Below are 19,535 nucleotides of genomic sequence, written 5' to 3'. Positions count from 1 at the left end.
CACCTAGCTCTCATATCCTTGAGGTGTCAAAGTATGACATTAACTAGGGCCCTTCTTGATGCTGTAATAATTGGACCCAGTCCAATGGAATCCAGCATCTGTACCAGTGAACAAAAGGATGTTCTGGGGTCAGTGTACTTATGCCAATAAAGTTATTAACCCCTCTGACTTCCAGAGTGGTGCTGGCTAGGTCAGCCTTATTAAGAAGAAAAAACTGACATTTTGCATAGCAAATTACTAATATGTCAATAAATGGGGCATCATTTTAACTTGCTTTTAAGTGCATATTAGCAATGTGCTATCTCTCCTGCATAGATCCCTATCCCCTAGACATGCTTTTCTTCTCTTTTCTTGTTTTTTAAACACTTTCTGTCTTAGAATCAATACTAAGTATTGGTTCCAAGACAGAAGAGCAGTAAGGGCTAGGCAATGGGGGTCAAGTGACTTGGTCTCTATCCACCGAGCCACTAAGCCGCTCCTTTACATGTTTTTCTGTAGCTCTGAAAAACTAAAGGATAATCATAGCAAGCACAAACTAGGTGGCAGTTTGGGTGGTGCAATAGATAGAGCCCTGAACCTGGAGTCAAGAAGACGGGAGTTCACATCTCATTTCAGATGCCTAATAGCTGTGTGATCCTGATAAAGACATAAATTCTGTGAGCCTCAGTTTCCTCAACTGTAAAATGGAGATTATAATACCACTTACCTGACAGGTATGAGGATCAAATGAAATAATATTTGTAAAGAGCTTAGCACAATGCCTGGCTCATCATAGGTGCTATAGAAGTGCTTGGTCTCCTCCCTTACTGCCTATTTACTGGTTCCTCTTTTTCATTGCAGTTTGGGGCCGAGTTTCGAAGATTTTCTTTGGACCGTTATAAGCCTGGAAAGTTTGAAGACTTCTACAAGCTCATTCTTCATATCCATCACATCTCAAACATGGACGTGATGATTGGGTATGCCGATGTGCACGGTGACCTGCTGCCCATCAATAATGATGACAACTTCTTCAAGGCTGTCTCGAGTGCAAATCCACTGCTCAGAGTCTTCATTCAAAGACAAGGTATCATCAATTCTTCACTCTCATATGATGGCTTCTATTTTTCTCCAAGTTCTCAAGGCTTTCTGTTGCCTTTTTGTTCTGTTGTTTATAGTTTGTGAAAATCTGGAACTATAGAATTAAGATTGTGCGGTATGGCATTTAATTAGTTGATAGAGGACTTGAAAAGAATTCTGTTTTGAGTCGGGTTGTGATTTCTGAGTTTTGAAAGAGAGTTCTGAGTTCTTAAAGAAAGAAAGATAATAATAATTTTTAGTACTTAATTGGAAGCAAATGAATTCAATAAAAAAAGGCACCAGTCAGCACCTTAAAATTGTAACTGAAGAACAGTAACATATATTTTCCATCATTTTTTTGGAGTTGGAAAAAATTCCAACTCTAAATTATAACTTTGGTTAATTTTGAACTGAAGTCTAGCATGGTTATAAGTAGGAATATAATACCATTATATTTAAAATAATTATTAATGGAGGTTTGTGGTTTAAAAGAGGGTTGAATTAAAAAATTGGTTGATATTCTTTCATGCCTGGAAATTGACTCATCCATGGAGCCTTTTGCTAGTCACTTCTTGGTAGCCTACATGAATTTTTTCCTTTTAATGAATTAGAAATGATATCTTTCTACCAAAATAATATTCCTATAGAAGAACGCTCTCTGTGAAAAACCTATCTAACAAAATGTAGGATCCAGCCCTGTGTTTGGTATTCTGGTAAGAAGTAAGTGTGATAATGCCTTATTTACATGGCATCTTTGAGAAATGAAGTATTGTGCCTAATTCAGATTTCTAAGTAAATAAAGCTTGCTCCTTTAAAAAAAAAACCCTTTAAAAATCATTATTCAGGAATGGATCTTTGATTCTGTTGGTGTGCCCAGAAGATAACCAGTTCCCTTATCACCTCATCTGCAACATAAAGGCTTAGAAAGTTGTCTGGAGCAGAGGCATCAATACACAGTCCATAACATTCCCAAGTGAGGCCTGAACCAGATTATGAAAAAGTTCTATTTGGTTTTAAATGTTGATATATTAATATAAAAAGAAACATATAAATTTATATTGTTTTCTGAGTCAATACACAATCTGCAGGGATCAGCTTAATGACCTCCATTTCTGTTTTGAATGATTAGAGCACCAAGAAATTAGAAGACTTGCTAAGGCTTCTATAGCCAATATTTATCAGAAATTTAGCTTGAACCCAGGTGTTCCTGGCTGCAGGGATCGTTCTCTGTTTTCCCATAGCCCAACATTTATCATTTTCCTTTTCTGTCATATTAGCCAATCTGATAGGTGTGCATTGTTTTTATCTGCCTTTCTCCAGTAGTGATTTAAAGCATTTTTTCTTGTGACTATAGAGAGCTTTGATTTCTTCATCTGAGAACTGCCTGTTCATTTCCTTTGACATTTATCAGTTGGTGAAGGACTTATATTCTTATAAATTTGACTCAATTCTCTATATATTTGAGAAATGAGACTTTTGTCAGAGATACTTGCTATAAAAATTTCCTCCCATTTTTCTGTTTCTCTTCTAATCTTGGTTGCATTGGTTTCATTTGTGCAAAACCTTTTTAATTTCATGAAATCAGAATTATCCATTTTATATCTCATTATGTTCTTTATGTCTTGTTTGTTCATAAGATTTTCGCTTATCCATAAGTCTGCTGAATAGTTTTTTACCTGCTCTGCCAATGGTTTTCAAACTTTTTGATCCCTTTTTACTTCTAAATCAAGCTTCTTCTCCCCAAGAGCTTTTGTTTATATCTGTTGTTACACCTATCCCTATTTAGCGTGTTAGAAATTAAAATATCTTGGTATAATTATGAAAATTATGAAAATAGTTTTGATCTGTCAGACCCACAGTGATCCAAAGACACTTTGAGAACCACTTTACTATGCTATGCTGCTGAAATTAAAATATAGCCTTTTCCTAATGCCTTGGAATCTCTGTTATGAACATCATTGGATTATCCTATAATGCAGTGACATCCATAAGAGCTATTGAGATGTGGACTGTTTGCTCCTTTATTAAGTGGCCCAAGACTAACCCTTTTTAAAATTCTTTTCTCTGATTTTATAAAGTTTATTCTCCTTCACTTTTGTGTTATCAGCTATTCTTGCTATTAAGATTTGCCTACTTCTGGGGCAGTTTAGGTGACTTAGTGGCCTGGATTCAGGAGGTTCTGGGTTCAAATTCGATTTCAAACACTTCTTAACTAATCTTGGGCAAGTCACTTAAGCACCAGTTACCTTACCACTCTTCCACCTTGGAACTAATACTCAGAATCAATTCTAAGATAGAAAGTAGAGGCTTAAAAAAAAGACTAGTTTTTGTTTTTAAAGAAAGCTTAATATTTTTAGTGGGTAATATGGGACCTTTCTAGCCACTTTCACTTAGTATCATTTCTAAGACCGAAAGTAGAGATTTAAAAAAAAAAATATCTTCTTCTAGCAGCACTTGTGCTATCTTTTAATTTATGGTTCTTTCTGTGGGCTAGGAAATCTTTACTTTGTTAGAATTGAGAATACAGCAATAATAAGTAGGGGTTTTTTTGGTTTGTTTTTTTGTTTGTTTGTTTTTTTAAACTCTTAACTTTGCATATTGACTTGTAGGTGGAAGAGTGGTAAGAGGGGCAATGGGGGTCAAGTGACTTGCCCAGGATCACATAGCTGGGAAGTGTCTGAGGCCAGATTTGAACCCAGGACCTCCAGTCTTTAGGCCAGACTCTCAATCCACTGAGCTACCCAGCTGCCCAATAAGTAGGTCTTAAATGAGTTAAATGCATCAACTTTTAAGTATTTAGCTGTCACCTTTATGTGGATTGTTCAGTCCTTTTTTGCATCTTGCTCAGATCTGGGCTGTGTTCCAGAAACAACTTAAGTGGCCAAAAATATGACTTCCTAATAAATGAAATGTTGTTGCTTCTGAGTTGCTCCATACAGCTCTGAATATGACCAGACCTATTTATCTCATATAGAGAGAGAGTGTGAAATTTGCTGTTCATGGGGCATAACTTTAGGGGTGAGGAATTATGTTGGGTATCAAATGCATCCTAAGAATAATGCAAGTGGATGGAATGAGTCTTTATTATTCCAGACCTCAGAGTTGAAACTATGTAGTTGCAGATGAGGCAAGGAGTCATCAGGACCAAGAATCAGAAGACCTTAGACTTGATATCAGGGGGAACTCCCCCAAAAGTTTTGTTCTTGTTCAGTCAGTTACATCCAACTCATTTGAGGTTTCCTTGGCAAAGAGAACTGGAGTGGTGTTCCATTTCCTTCCCCAACTCATTTTACAGAGAAGGAAACTGAGGCAAACAGGGCTAAGTGACCTACCCAGGACTACAGGACTGGTAAGTGTCTGAGATCAGATTTGAACTCAGGGAGATGGATCTTCCTGACTCCAAGCCCAGTACTCTATCACACTATACCTCATAGTTGCCCAACATTCCATTAAATAATCTCTAATCTATTGTGGCACCTGGCTGTTCCTTTACTAAATATTAGAGCTATTCATAAGTGGAATGGATTGCCTTGGGAAGTGGTGGCTTCTCCCTCTCTAGAAATCTTCCAGCAGAGACTGGACGACTATTGATTGATTGTGTTGTAGCTAGGGTTTCTTTCCAGGTACAGGAATGCATGGCCACTGAGGTCATGTCCCATATTAAAATTCTGCCATTTTGTGAATAAAGTTCTTTATGTGACTTATGCTGTTTGTGTGGTTGTGGGCAAGTCACACGAGGAAGACTCAGCTTCCTCATCTTTAAAATGGAGACAATAGTCATTGTACTACCTGTTTCACAAAGAGAGGCTTTGATGTTTCCCATGATTGGCAGTGGAGGAATGAGAAGTATTCTTGCCTTGGTCATGACTAATTCATTTAAGATAGGTTCTCTGATGCTCATGATGAGTTTAAATATTCTGCTAACAAGTAAAGAATTAGAGAAAGCTAGAAGGAATCTTAGATGGAATCTAGTTCACAGACTTGCTTTACAGATGGGGAAATGGAGGCTCAGACAAGTAAAAGAAGCAATGTTGTACATTGAAGTTAGCCTACTTGATTTAGAATCAGAGACCCTGGATTCGAACCTCATCTTTTTTTAAAGCTGACTGCCTGGATAACTGGGCAATTTCACACATAATTTTTCTCATCTCTAAAGTGAGGTCTGGGAGCCCAATGAGCTCTAAATTCCTTTTTTTAAACAGGATACCAAGGATTTTTTTTTTATCTGAATTTTCCTAGAACTAGAACCCAAGTGACTTGCTTAAAGTCACATGGCAGAGCTGGGATTTGAATTCAGGTCTTCTTTATTCTCAATTTTTCCTGGTCAACAACAAGACCCAAAATAACAGGAATCCAAAGAGGATTCTCATAATTCTTTTATTAACTCTTATTTCAACCTCCCTGGCTACCATTGCTTAGCTACAAATAAGCAGATTTTGTATTTCCCTGACTCTTCCTGCCCTACCCTCCAGTGCAGGTGTTAATGAGTAATAAAAGAGCCATTAGCAGAATTGGATGATGGAATGCTGGCTCCTGAGATCACCGCAGTGAGTAACAGTTGCAGATGGGAATGTTAACTTCATGATAATAATAGTTGGCATTTATATGATGCTTTAAGGTTTGCAAAGCAGAGTGTGTGTATTATTCTGTCATCAAAACAGTCCTGAGAAATTGGTGCTATTTTTGTCCCCATTTTGCAGATGAGGAAGCTGAGGCTGAGAAGGGTTAAATGACTTGACCAGGGCCACATAACTGAGATCAGATTTTTAACTCAAGTCTTCCTGATTCCAAGTCATCCTAAGCTACCTCACTGAAGGATTATCTTGGTTGAGAGAGTGGGGATGAGAGGACTGAATTACTAGGTGTAAGATTCCAAACTTTAGCTCTGCTAAAGACATAACAAAGGCATGAAAAACAGGATACTAAGGATTTTTTTGTCTGAATTTTCCTGGAACTGCTTAAATGTATGGAAAATGGAAAGTTTAAACACATCAGTGTTTCTCATCTCTGCAACCCCAGATTTCTCTTGTCCCATCCTCAAATGACATAATGTAATATAGGAGCTATTATCATATTTTTAATAATAAGAAAGAGAACTGGGTCAATTGTATATAACCTTTTAAGAAATGTGCATCTTGCCATGGTGCATAGAGGGCAAGTCTTAGAGGGCAAGAAACCTGGATTCAAATGCTGCCCCAGACATTTAAGAAATGTGCATCTTGCCATGGTGCATAGAGGGCAAGTCATAGAGGGCAAGAAACCTGGATTCAAATGCTGCCCCAGACAGATATTTATTCCATGACTGGGTAAATCATTTAACTTCTGGGTGCCAGCCAAATCAAAGACTCTAAATTACAGACAGTAGTTTGTCTATGTAGATGGAGGGAGATTCCACACCAGGAGGTTCCTATACAGATGAAATCACAGGTCTGGACTATATCTGCACACACAAATCCACTATACTGTGTATACTAGATTTTGGAGAAGGAGTTTTTATTGTATTGACAGAGAAACACTTTTTGCTTTTTTAAAAAGACCTGGCATAGCCTAAATGCCTGGCAGACTGTTTTCATTTTTACTAAAGCTGAGGTAAAGACAGGAAGCTTTGGGTCTGTGTTCGTAATTGGGAATATATTAGCTTTGGATTAGAAATATGTTGTTGTTTTTAGTCATCCTTTTTCAAAAACATTTGTAGGGAAGTCCTGAATTCTGTATTTTTTCCCCTCCCACTGTACCCCAACCCTTAAAGAAACACTGATTCTAAATTTAGGGGTTAGGACTTTTTAGCCCTCCTATTTCTAGCACAAAGCCAAAATAATATTACCCCTTTCCCCCCACACTGTTATCTTCAGTCTTCCTGTTAACTGTCCAATAGCTGCCTGGGCAAGGCATCCTCCTTGGATGCCGTGATGTGTAGAATCAGAGCAAGAGGGACCCTATGTGGGTTTACTCTACCAAGGGCTAGCATGGCATTGGGGCATCTGAGGGCACCGCCACATTTCAGGGCATCTGGCTCATAGTTGCTGGTTTCCCTGACCTGTCTAAGGAGGTAGTAAGGGAAGCACTGAAGGATCTCTGTCTGTGTCAGTCTGTCTGTCTTGGTTTGGTCTCTCCCTCTGTGGCTCTGGTATTTCCACCACTGCAAATGGTTCTTTGTATCCTCTGGCCCCTTAGATTCTGTGCAAGAGAGAGACATAATTGATGACATCTTCCAGCTGTCACTGGAAGACTTGATGCTGGTCGACAGCTCAGCCAGAAAGTCACAGTGGAAAAGAGAAGGCTTTTCCCCCTTTCTACATCTTGACCTTTTTTTTTGAGGACCTATGACTACAAATGTCTTACATATATATGGTGAGGGATTTCTAGGTAGATATATAGGATATGGAGACTTGGAGCCAGGAGATCCGAGTTTACTCTTACCTCAATCCCTTATTGATCCTTAGCAATCAATAGTCAAAATTGTTAAGTACTGAATATGTGCCTGGCACTGGGGATACAAATACAAATAAAGACAGTTCTTGCCTCCTTCAAGGAGCTTACAGTCTGCTGGGGGAGATAAAACACAAAAGGAAGCAGGAAAGATGTGTTGAGATGGGGAAAGGTACTCAGCCCTACTCTGATGGTAGAGAAGGAGTCTCTCCTTAAATGGAAGCCTAAAGTTCATGGCCCCATCCTCCAGACAGAAGAGCAGAGGGTAGTCATGAGTACCAAGGCTGGTGGGATCTTCCAGCATGATGAGGTTATCCTAATAATGATGGGTAGAAGGGAGGGGTGGGATTTTCCAGGATGATGAAGCTATGCTAATAATGAGCTTCCTAAGGCATGGTTGTTCGATTTCCTCATCTGTAGACCGAGGACTCTAATGGTACCTACTTCACACAGTTATTAGGAGGAACAAATGAATTAATATATATAAGGGATTTTTACCAACATTAAGGTGTTGGATAAACATAAGCTATTAATATTTGTTATTATTGTTGTTATGTCAACCCTAATGATGATATCTTTTGACTTTTGTAACTGACACCACAGATTGGGAAGGTACATGTTCCTGTGGACAAAGATATAGGAATTCTCCGTGATGTGGGGGCCTTTTTGGGTTCAAAATATTCAATATTTGGTATAAAAACAACTTTGTTAAAAATTTGGAATATCAATGATCAACAGCCTGTGTATTTATGGGAATCCGGAATTCAACAACTTCTTTTCTTTCTTTGCCTTGAATGCTGCTCAGTAGTTCACATTAACCCTGTGATGTAACCCATTACTGGGAATCAGACCAATAGACTAGTAGTGTTCCTTCAATCTTTTTTTGAGGGACCTGATTTACAACCTCTGGGAATAGGATTCTGTCCTGTTGTTGTTGTTAGAATATTTGTCATTTTGGCATCATAATTTCCATTAGAAATTTAACAGGTGTAAAAAATACCAAAATACTTCTCTTCCCCCCCCCACCCCCAGATCATTTCCTGTCTCCATTTGGGAGCTTGATATTGATTCTCTTTGAGTTCATAATGTTATCCACTTTTTTCTTGAGTAGCATAAATAACTGATGTTATACTTTTCCATTACTTCGTTGTAATTCAAGTTAGAACATTGAGGCAATCATTTCCAAAAAAATGAGGTGATCCTAATGAGAGAATCCAAAATAATACCTTATTTGGATTGTAAAATCCCACTTTTCTCTGGCTCCCTCCTCCGATGGAAGGATGCATCAGTATTTTTGGAAGATGACCCCAACAGGAGAAAGAAGGACCAAAACTAGTCATTGTGAAAGATAATTATCAACTCTTTCCATATTTAGGACATTGAACAGGAAGGACAAACATTTATTCCATATTAATTTTCTTTATACAATAAATACTCCTTATGCCAAAAAAACAGTACAGATGTAAGACCAATAATGAGGCACTGAGGCATTTTCCTCTGTTAGTCAGTTACTGGCTAAAAAGCAGAGAAGAGAATGAGCAGCTGGTTCTCTGGCTAAGCAGCATAGAAGCACTCTCTTCCTTTTCCAGATCTGTCTAGCGAACACGGTCCTTCCGAGATTGTGGGGTTAAGTGACTTGCCCAGGATCACATAGCTAGAAAGTGTTTGAAGCAAGATTTAATTAAACCCAGGACCTCTGCCTCCAGGCCAGCCTCTCAATCCAATGAGACACCTAGCTGCCCCCTCCATGTTTTTGTTAAATTAACTTGCTTGTCATTTCTTACAGTGCAGTAATATTCCATCACAATCGTATGCCACAATTTGTTTAGCCATTCCCTAACTGATGGGCATCCCCTCAATTTTTAGTTCTTTGCCCTCACAAAGAGAGCTGCCATAAATATTTTAAAACAAAAAAGATCCTTTTTCCTTTCCCCTCCTTAGGAAACAAACCTAATAGTAGTATTGTTGGGTCTTCATTTTTAAAACTAAGATTATTAGACTAGTTTAGTGATATCAAATTCAAACAGCATCAGAGACCACAACTAAACTGTACATAAAGATCCCTTGGGTTTTTTTTAACATAACATTATGTTTTATTATTTTATTAGGACAGCTAGGGCTCAGTGGATAGAGCACTAGCCTTGAAGTCAGGGAAACCAGAGTTCAATTCAAGCCCCAGACACTTATTAGTGTAACCCTGGGCAGGTCACTTACCCCTTGTTGCCTCAGTTTCCTCATCTATAAAGTGAGCTAAAGAAGGAAATGGCACACCACTCTAGTATCTTTGCCAAGAAAACCCCATAAGGGTCATGAACAACAAAAATATTTTTTTATTGTGTTAAATATTTCCCACTTACAATTTATTCTGGTTAAGGCCCACACTCTGGCCTACCTTTAAAATCCTTTCTAATTCCAAGCCTGTGATAGTTTGGACCCCTTCATCTAGGTTGGAGGGTTTTATTTGTCCCAAATTGTTGTTTCTTTAATTGCCACACAATTCTAAAAATTGTGTATGTGTTTGTATGTGTGTTATTTTGGAGGAGTATCTCTGTTACATGGGGCTTTTATTTTAAATTTTTTTTTAGAATTGAAAAACAACCACTCCTTGAGGTTGTATTGTGGGAACTTGGAGAGTAAATAGAACACAATGCTCTGAGCCCAGATCACCCCTGGAGTGGGAGCAGGAGCTGGAGACCAAGACAGTGGGAGGATAAGAAAGGAGAGAATATGCCGAGCTAGTTCACCAGAAGATAAGAATAACAACAAAGAAATAGCTTGTCAGATCACCCAGAAGTTGCCTCCAAAGACCCTCTCTGGTTTTTTTAGGAAGATTAGTGCAAAAGGGTATCCCTACTAAGTACTCTTTGAGGTCACTATTTCAGATGTAACTCATATCTCTTCATATCTAACTCATTTCTCTTCATGGGCAGGATTTTTAATCTAGAACACATACACACACTGCTCTAAAAGTGTTAGTGCAGTTTCAAGATTTTGGGACACTATATACACAGTTTTTGAAGAGGAGTCTCAGTATGGAAAAAAAATAAACCTTGAATTTATCCCTTTTAAACGATTTAATTTATCTTCTTAACTCAAAAACCAAAAAGAAGGAAGTGGATTTTTTTTTTAACTGTGCTGTGTTTACGGCCATCTCTCAATTCTGAAAATTCTTAATTTTATCCTCAACAGATAAGTGATCAAAAGATATCAACAAACAATTCCTTTAAAAAATTACAAACTATGACTTTTGACATTTCCTACCTGTGTGACACTGGGCAAGTCACTTAACCCCCATTACCTAGCCCTTACTACTTTTCTGTTTTAGAACTAATAACACAATATTGATTCTAAAATGGAAAGTAAGGGTTTAAAAAAAGAATGAAAAATTATTAATCATATTAAAGAATATTCTAAATCACTAGTGAAAGAAATGCATATCAGAATAATCTTGAGGTTTCACCCCATGTCCAGCAAATTGGCAAAGATAACAAAAGATAGAAATAGTAATATTGGATGGGCTTTGGAAAGATGGACACAATAATGTACTGTTGGTGGAACTGGGATTGCTCCAGCCATTCTGGAAAACAGTTTGCAATTACACAAAGAAAGTGATTAAAATAAATGTCCATATGTTTTAAAGAAGATATATATATATATATGTATATATATAAATGTCAGTGAGGTTATTAAAAATAAAAAGAATGGCCCCATATTTATCAAAATATTTATTGTGGTAGCTGAGAACTGAAATAGGTGCCTATCAGCTGAGGAATGGCTAATCAAGTCTTAATACATCAACTTAATTGGACATTACTGTGCTGTAAGAAATGAATGCAGAGAAAAGTATAAGGTGATATATGAACAGATGCAAAAGAAAGTAAGCAGAACCAGGAAGATGATAAAGACAATGACAATAAGCAAATGAGAAAAACAATAATATTCTATTAAAACTGCATGCTGTGAAATTATAATGACCAACTTTGGCCCCAAAGAAGAGACATGAGAAGGCATATGAGTATGGAACAGTACAGAAAATGTCAGACCTCTTCAGTGTGTTGTTTAGTTTTACTTTTATTTTCTTCCTTTTCCTCATTTGTTATATAGGATTTGTCCCTGGGAGGGGTAAGGATATGATATAAAAACAAAAGTCCAACATAGATTTATTTTTAAAATCGTTTTGACTTGAAAGCCAACCTGAGAGCCATTTACTGGTTTAAACAGGAATTTCAAGCTGATCCGACTGATTTGTCACACTGTGACTTGTCCATATGTCCTCCTGAAAATCACAAGACTACCATTCAGTCAGAGGCTCTTCCTCTGAGGTTTTGACCTCTCTTTCCTACAAATCTGAGAGACTGAATTGTACCCACCACAGAGTCTTACTGCAGACCACCCCACTCCCCCAAATAATCTTTCTTCAATGTTAATCAAAATATTGTACAGCAGAAATTTTTTTTTCAGCGAGGGAGGTAAAAGTGACTTTGCACCATATCTAAGCCATGTTTTTCTTTGAAGTCTACTTTGCAGTGGGCTAATCTTTTGGATTTATAGCTTTCGAAAGGTAATGGCGAAGAAGCCCAGACCCGAGAGCCAAAACCTGATGGCCAAGCACTGAGATCTGGTTTTTGTTTTTTGTTGGTTTTTTTTTTTTTTTTTGGTGTGTGTGTGTGTTTTCCCTTTTATGTCTAAGCAGATAATCCCTGGCAGCAGTGATCATTTGTCAGGGAGCCTGTGCTCGGCAGGAGGACTTGTCTTTGAAACAAAATCTTTTTTAAACAAAAAGAAAGCTCCCTTTTCAGATAGTGGGACAGAATTATATATTTCTAAATTCCCAGAGTGGGTGGTAGATATAAGCATAATTGGCCTTCTTTTTAAGAGAGATGTTTCCTGCCCAACCAAAGATTCTTCAGCAATCTGGAATAGCCCTGCTCCTGTAAACACTACACCCATCTCTGTGTGGAAATGGCTTCAGCATTTGGAATGTGCATCATTCAGAGGGATGAGCTGCCAGGCTTCCTCCATCAGAGCATTACTGGCATTTTAATGCTCTAATGAAGAGGGCAGGACCTATCTGGTCTGCCCAGGTGTCATGGATTGTCTGTTGAATGGTTTATTTTTTGTTTTTTTTTACTTCCAAGCGATATGCCTTAAAGAGCCTTCTTAAAGACTCCTTGGCTTGAGAGGTCTTCATGGGCTGATGTCTTGGCTAGGCAATATGCACTTTTGGTTGCACTAGGGATTTCATATACTTGGTATATCTTCTCTGGTCCAAGTTATTGGCATGTTTCCTCCTCCTTTATGCCCCTTGAGGGCAGGGGTTGGTTTTTTGTTTGTTTGTTTTTTGGTCTTTCTTTGTGTCCCAACTGCTCAGTCCAGTGCCTGGTACATGTGAGCACTTAATCAGTGCTTGCCAACTGACAGGAGTGTGTAGACAACTTCCTTGATGTTGTTCCATTTGTTTTAGGGCCTTAAATGCCCAAATCTACTTTTTCATATAAAGCAGTCTATAGTCCTGGCTCTGGAGAAGGCTCCTTTTTATAATTCGGGTATCTGAATACAAACTTCTTACCCATGGAATTTTAGGTGGCCCTTTGTCCTCCCTTCCTTTCCAGTTTTATTTTTACACTGTTTTCTTAACACTACATTTTTAGCCAAATAGATTCTCAACTAACCACTCCCCAATCTCTTCCTGCCTTCTCCTGCCTCCTTGAATTGATGCAGACCACCTCGGAGATGCCCATTTCTAAGGGCCTTTCTAAAGGGTCTCTCCCCCGATCCTTCTATTTCATATTCTGAAATCCCAGCCTTAGGCTCTGATCACATCCTTTCACTAAAACATAGAGCTAGGCTACAGTGACCAGGATGGTGTGTGTTTAATAGAGAGCCCAGGCCTGAACACATGGTTTTATGACAGAGGTCAAACAAAGCCTGATTTCTTTGGTAACCCTTTAGCTGTCTGAATTATAAGGGGTTTTCTCCTATTTCTTGTTCCTGGTGATGACCAAGGGTGGAGCTCAAGCTTTAAAAGGGGATGCCTCAATGTTGCCCTTATTATTTTTAAAGTTCTTGGAATATGATGCAGCTTTGGACACTTACATCTCCCCATCTTTTTTTTTTTAATGTGGTAGAAGTTGATCTGGCCTAGAAGTAGAGGCAGCTCTCATTGTTTGTAAACATTGTTTGTAAACCTTTCCACAAAAGATCAGGCTAACAACAAGCAAGGCTGGGCAGTAGCTATGATGTAGAATTATTGGTTTACTCTCAGCTTAGAGCATTTGCAAATGCACTTTTACTGAACTATAGAACTAACTCTTGAGAACTGGACTAACTTAAAGCCTGGTTACAGTCAGGGAATTAAAGATTTACTTTTCCCTGACTTTAATGACTATATTTTAAATGAACTACCTAGAGCCTCAGCTATTGATGTTGTGCCCATATATCATGGCAGCACAATTGACACTCAAATAAAAACCCAGCCTCTCCCCTCCCACCCTGCTGGGCCAGCTCACTCATGCTTGTGTGTCTTTCTCTCCTTCCTCTTTTTTGCATTCTTTCTCTTCCTTTCCTTCTTCTTTTCTCCCTCCCCTCCTTCCCTTTCTCTCTCTCTCTCTCCCTCTACAGCAAGCCTCTTTGGTTAAGAATCAGATAGTAAATACTTTAGGTTTTGCCAGCCAAGACAAAAAATACACATGATACTCAATGCTGTTGAGTAATTATTGTATTACTGAGATTTGGTGGTATGTCAAATGGCAGTTTGAAACTGTGAAAGCACCGTGTATGGTCTATGTTACAACAACTCAAGTTTGCCTTTGTTCAAAAGCAGCCAAAGAAAATGAATTAGTGTAGCTGGGTTCTATTAAACTTTTTTTTTTAATGTAAAAACCATTCTTTACATTGAAAGCCATGCCATTTCGGGGCTCTAGTTTGCCAGTCTCTGATATGGACTATCCTAAAGTCTCTACAGTCTTGAGGGTTTTTTTAAAATCACTTTTCCCCATCAGCCTCCCACCCCAAATCTGGTCAGTCTTCAAGTATTTATTCATCCTCTAAACTAGTTCTTGGATTTGCCACTTGAGTTTTGTTTCTATGGCTACCAATCTTCTTTAGATCCAGCCTTCACAATTTCACTGCTGAATTATGCAAAGTTGCATCCTGTGTCTCTATCTCGAGCCAACTTATACTCAGCTGTTTAGAATAGTCTCGTTCAATTACTGTTTTCATATTACTTCCCTGCTCCAAAACTTCTCTGGCTCCCCATTGTATATGCTATATCAAATCCAATTTAAATCTGGCATTCATATTCCTCCATCACCAACCCAGCACCTTAAGGGTCAGTTAGGTGGCACAGTGAATAGTGTTGATCCTGCATATAGGAAGACCAGGGTTCAAATCTGGCCTCAAACACTTAACTAATTATGAGGGTCACTTAAGTCAATTTACTTGTTATTAATTAATAACATAGCATTTTTTTTCTCTTCAGGATAGAAGTTCTTAACATAGGGTCCTTTGACTTTAGAAATATATATTTTGATGACTCTATTTCAAGATAATTGGTTTTGTGTGTATTTTATTTTTTGAACCTTGTTCTGAAAAGGGGTCCCTAGGCTTTAGACAACTGCCAAGGGTTCATAAAACAAGGTTAAGAAACCTGCTTTATCTCAAAGGCACTTTAGGCATTCTCATTTGATTCTCACAGCTAGACTATGGGTTAAAGACTGTTATTATCCCCATATTGCAAATGAGGAAACAGGAGCTGAGAAAAGTGATTTGTCTAGTCATACTACTAATGCATGTCTGCAGTGAGATTCAAACCCAGGTTTTCCTGACTTTAGGACCAGGATTCTATTCTTTACAACACTCTGCTTCCCACTGCCCATTGAGACAGCCCATTCCATTTTTAAGGCGTCAAAGACCTTTTTTTCTTAATATGGAGCCAAAAGTCTTTATCCCTGAAACTTCCCTAAGTCGATTCAGGTTCCCTGCCCTCCAGAGCTATGTCAGACAATGTCTATTCTCTCCTTTAAGTATTGCTCTTCTTTTGGTCTTTTATTTTTAAACCCAAACCTTCTGTCTTAGAATCAATATTGTATATCAGTTCCAAGACAGAAGAATGGTAAGGGGTAGACAATTGGGGTTCAGCAACTTGCCCAGGGTCACACAGCTACGAAGTACCAGAGCACAGACTTGAAGGCAAGGTCCTTTGTACTCCAGGCCTGGCTCTCTTTCCTCTGAGCCACTAGCTGCCACAAGCACAGCTCTCACCCTTTATTTAATTATTTAATTCGATTGATGTGTATTAAATATTAAATACTTAATAAACATAAATATATAATAGAAGACAATTATTATCCCTCCCCCTTGAGTCTCCTCTCCTCTAGGTTTAATGTTTCTTCAACAATTCCTTATGTGAGATAATTTCAAGACATTCAGCCATTCTGGCCACCCTTGTCTGGACAAGTGCCAGTTGGTCATTATGGTACCCAAAGAAGAACCCGATTCTCCAGATGTATTCTGGACCAGGGTAGACAGTGGGCATCCTTTGTCTTAGATACTGTTAATGCAAACAAAAATGCTGTTAGCTTCCCTGGTTACCATGTTGCACTGTTGATTTACATTGGGTTTACAGTCCCCTGAACTCTCTTGATCTTTTTTACACAACCTGCCTATTGCAGTAGCCTCTTTCGTCCCCCCTGGACTGTCAAATTAATCTTCCTAAAGTGAAGGTCAGACCATGTTCTCCCTTCCTCCATCTCCACCATTCAGTAAAATCCAGTGACTCTTGTTATCTCCAAAAGCAAATATAAAATCCTCTGGTTAGCTTCATAACCTGGCCCCTTCCTCGCTTTTTAGTCTCATACTTTGTTTCCTTGATCTAGCCTCCTTGCTACTCCTCACACAACACTTTTAGTATTTTCACTGCGATTCCTCAAGACTGGAATTTTTTTCCCTCCCCTGGCTTTCTTCAAGTCTCAGCTAAAACCCTACCTTCCGCACTAAGATTTTCCCAGTTCTCCTTAATAGTTCTCCAATTAATTTGTGCATAGTCATTGGCATATCCTTTTCCCTTTCCTTATTATCCTTGAGAGCAGGAACTGGTTTGGTTTTGTTTTCCCCTTTTTTTCTGCACTCCACATAGTAGGTACATAATAAATGCCTATTTGGGGAGGCGAGGTAGCCTAAGTTCAAATCTAACCTCAAATCCTTCCTAGCTGTATGACCCTGGGCAAATCATTTAACCTCACGTGCCTAGCCCTTATGGTTCTTCTGCGTAGGTAAAGGTTTAAAAATAAAAATAAATGTTTGTTGACTAGTCATATCTCCCCTATTTTTTAATGGAGTTTTTTTGTGTGTGTTTTCCTATAGCTTAATTTCAAAATTTTTTTTTAAATTTTTTTTAATTTAAAATTTAAAAATTTGTCTTTTTTCCTTTTTTTTTTTTTAAAGTAATTTCAAACTTTAAACAGATTCCTGTTTTAACCCACGTGTGGCATACTCAACCAAACTGCTCAAATATGAAAGGGGCAAAATATCTTACAGTATTATGTTTCATTTGGTTAGAGTCATCCCATTTTCCCAGCTCCTCAGAGTCTTTTGGGATCCTGTTTCTGTTAGCCATGGTTATTAGCCACCCTTCCCAGTTCCAAGTCATCAGCAGAACTGACAAGCATGCCCTGGCTTTTCACGCAGATCATCACTGAAGAGGCTGAAATGTAGAGCCCATACCAAATTCCCTCTCTCTTTGGGATGAATCCTTAACATTGGAAAGCTTGTGGAAAGAATAGTAGTGCTAAGTAGGTTTGGTTTGGTGCTAAAGAGAATAGTGACCACAGAGAGAAAGGCAGTCTGGGAAGTAATTTGCCTGAACTAATTTGGAGCCCTAAATCAGGGAAATTTCCACCATGGACTTTTTTCTCTTGGCTAGAAATGTAAACAAGATATTGATTTCCCCCCCTCTAAACCAGAGGTTTTTTTCTGATTTCTGCTCTACATTACTATAATTTCCATTCTCTGCTGATGGAAAATGATACAGCATGAAGGTCATAATAAAACACATCTGACATCATCTGTGGCACATTCCATCTGGATCCCAGGGGTCCTCATAAACCCTGAGCCACTCTGTTGTGTTGACCCAGAGGTGGGGAGAAAATTAGGGCAGAGGAACTTAACTTGAATTTGGAGTATGTACTTTATTTCCCAGCTCTTGTTGGTGAGTTCAAATCAAAACTGTATTTAAAAAGTTAATTATTTACCCATGAGCACACATACCTGGGAATGTCGTCTGCCTCTTTGTAATTGCACATCCAAAAAAATAAAATCTAGTTATTGGGTGTTTGACTTTTTAAAAGGCCACTATCTAATAAAAACTTATTATTTTTGGTGTCTATGTTTTCCCTGCTTGTCTACATAACTAGAGCCCAGTGTGCTTTTACTAACAGGGCGCATTATAGTCATCTTTGGGCAATTCTTTCCATCTTGTGTTGCTCAGAACTCCTTCCCCACCTCCACCCTATCCCCACATACAATACTCTACTTTGGAGGCAGCCAGTGGTACAGTGGATAAAGTTCTGTACTTGGCATCAAGAAATACTGAGTTCAAAGTCAGCACGGACATTTTCTGACTGGGCAAATCACTTAACCTCTTTTTGCCTCAGTTTCTTCAATTGTTTAAAGGGAATAATAGGGGACAGCTGGGTGGTTCAGTGGATTGAGAGCCAAGCCTAGAGGCAGGAGGTCCTAGGTTCAAATATGGCCTCAGACACTTCCTAGCTGTGTGACCCTGGGCAAGTCACTTAGCTCCCATTGCCTAGCCCTTACCACTCTTCTGCCTTGGAACCAGTAAACAATATTGATTCTAAGTTGGAAAGGTAAAGTGTTTTGGGTTGTGGGTTTTTTTTTTTTTGAGAGAATAATAATAGCATGTCCCCAGGATTATGAAGATCAAATGAAAAAATATTCATAAATGACACTGTTTAGCACAATGTCTGGCACATAGTACACCATATATTCCTCTCTCCCTGTGCCCAAATCAACATAAATAATAAGAAATAATCATTCATCAGTAGATTCAAGAAGTAATAGCACACTTATGCCACTTAAATTGGAGTAGTTAAGCAATTATCCTTCTTGGCATTGAGCTAGGAAGTAAAAGCTACATTTGGGGAGACACTCCTCCAGATATTTTGATTGCGAGTGGTGAGAATGTTCAAGTTAAGTGTCTTTGGGGGGAAAAAAAGCACCACCCAGAAGCTCAGTGCCCATTCAGAACATGTTAGGGCATTTTTTTCAGCAGTGACTCGGGGAGATTGTCACTCACCATCAAGTTTTCTTCAGAAGCTGGTGTTCTTTCTGTATAAAGAATATTTTTAGGAGTTGGTTAGCTCTCTGCAATGAAGTATTCATTCAAGCAAAGGCTTAATAGTCATCTTCAGAGATATATTAGAGCAGGGTTTTTATCCTGGGTGAAAAGCTCTTAGTTTTGACAATTTTATAAGTGACAACCAAAACAAGTTTGGACATAAATTTTATTATGCCACAGGTGAAAAGTCAGTGAATTTACTAAAAGCATTAAAAATAGTCCCAGAAAAAACAAGATTTGATCCTCTACACACAACACATCTTTTTTTTTTATTGTTAACATTTCAATATACAAAGAAGAAAATATGCAAAGAAATAGTATTGTATATCCATTGTGAGCTTCTATTATGTGCTGTTTTCAGTTGAACTTTTTTACTTGTCTTTGTCCCCTTCTAAACTTCTGCTCTTTTCTGAGTATTTTTTTAAATGTTTCATTGATACTTTTTAAAAAATCTCTATCATTATTTATCTACTCCCTCCCCTTTCTCTTCTTCTCTAAAAAGAAGTCATTCCACAACTCTAGCCCATCGTCTCTCAGCCAGGAGGTGAGCAGCAAACTTCCTCATGTCTTCTGATTGGTCACGGTCAGGTAACCGTTATGGCTTATTTGATTCCTTTAAAAAATTTTTAACTTTTACTTTCTGTCTTAGAATCAATACTAAGTATTGGTTCCAAGGCAGAAGAGACATTAGGGC

At 38.3% G+C, this 19,535-nt stretch overlaps 1 protein-coding gene across 1 annotated transcript in view; it reads left to right on the top strand.

The window, feature by feature from the left end:
- The window catches only part of PARD6G (par-6 family cell polarity regulator gamma), a 166,433-nt gene that overhangs the window by 50,873 nt on the left and 96,025 nt on the right, over window positions 1-19,535 (top strand). The window contains exon 2 of the mRNA XM_044667323.1: window positions 841-1,063. Within this exon, the coding sequence (XP_044523258.1) occupies window positions 841-1,063 (223 nt within the window). The remainder of the gene's footprint in view (window positions 1-840; window positions 1,064-19,535) is intronic.

This window comes from Gracilinanus agilis, chromosome 1 (genome assembly GCF_016433145.1).
Source record: "Gracilinanus agilis isolate LMUSP501 chromosome 1, AgileGrace, whole genome shotgun sequence".
Classification (NCBI taxonomy): domain Eukaryota; kingdom Metazoa; phylum Chordata; class Mammalia; order Didelphimorphia; family Didelphidae; genus Gracilinanus; species Gracilinanus agilis.
This window is presented reverse-complemented; position numbering and strand designations above follow the sequence as displayed.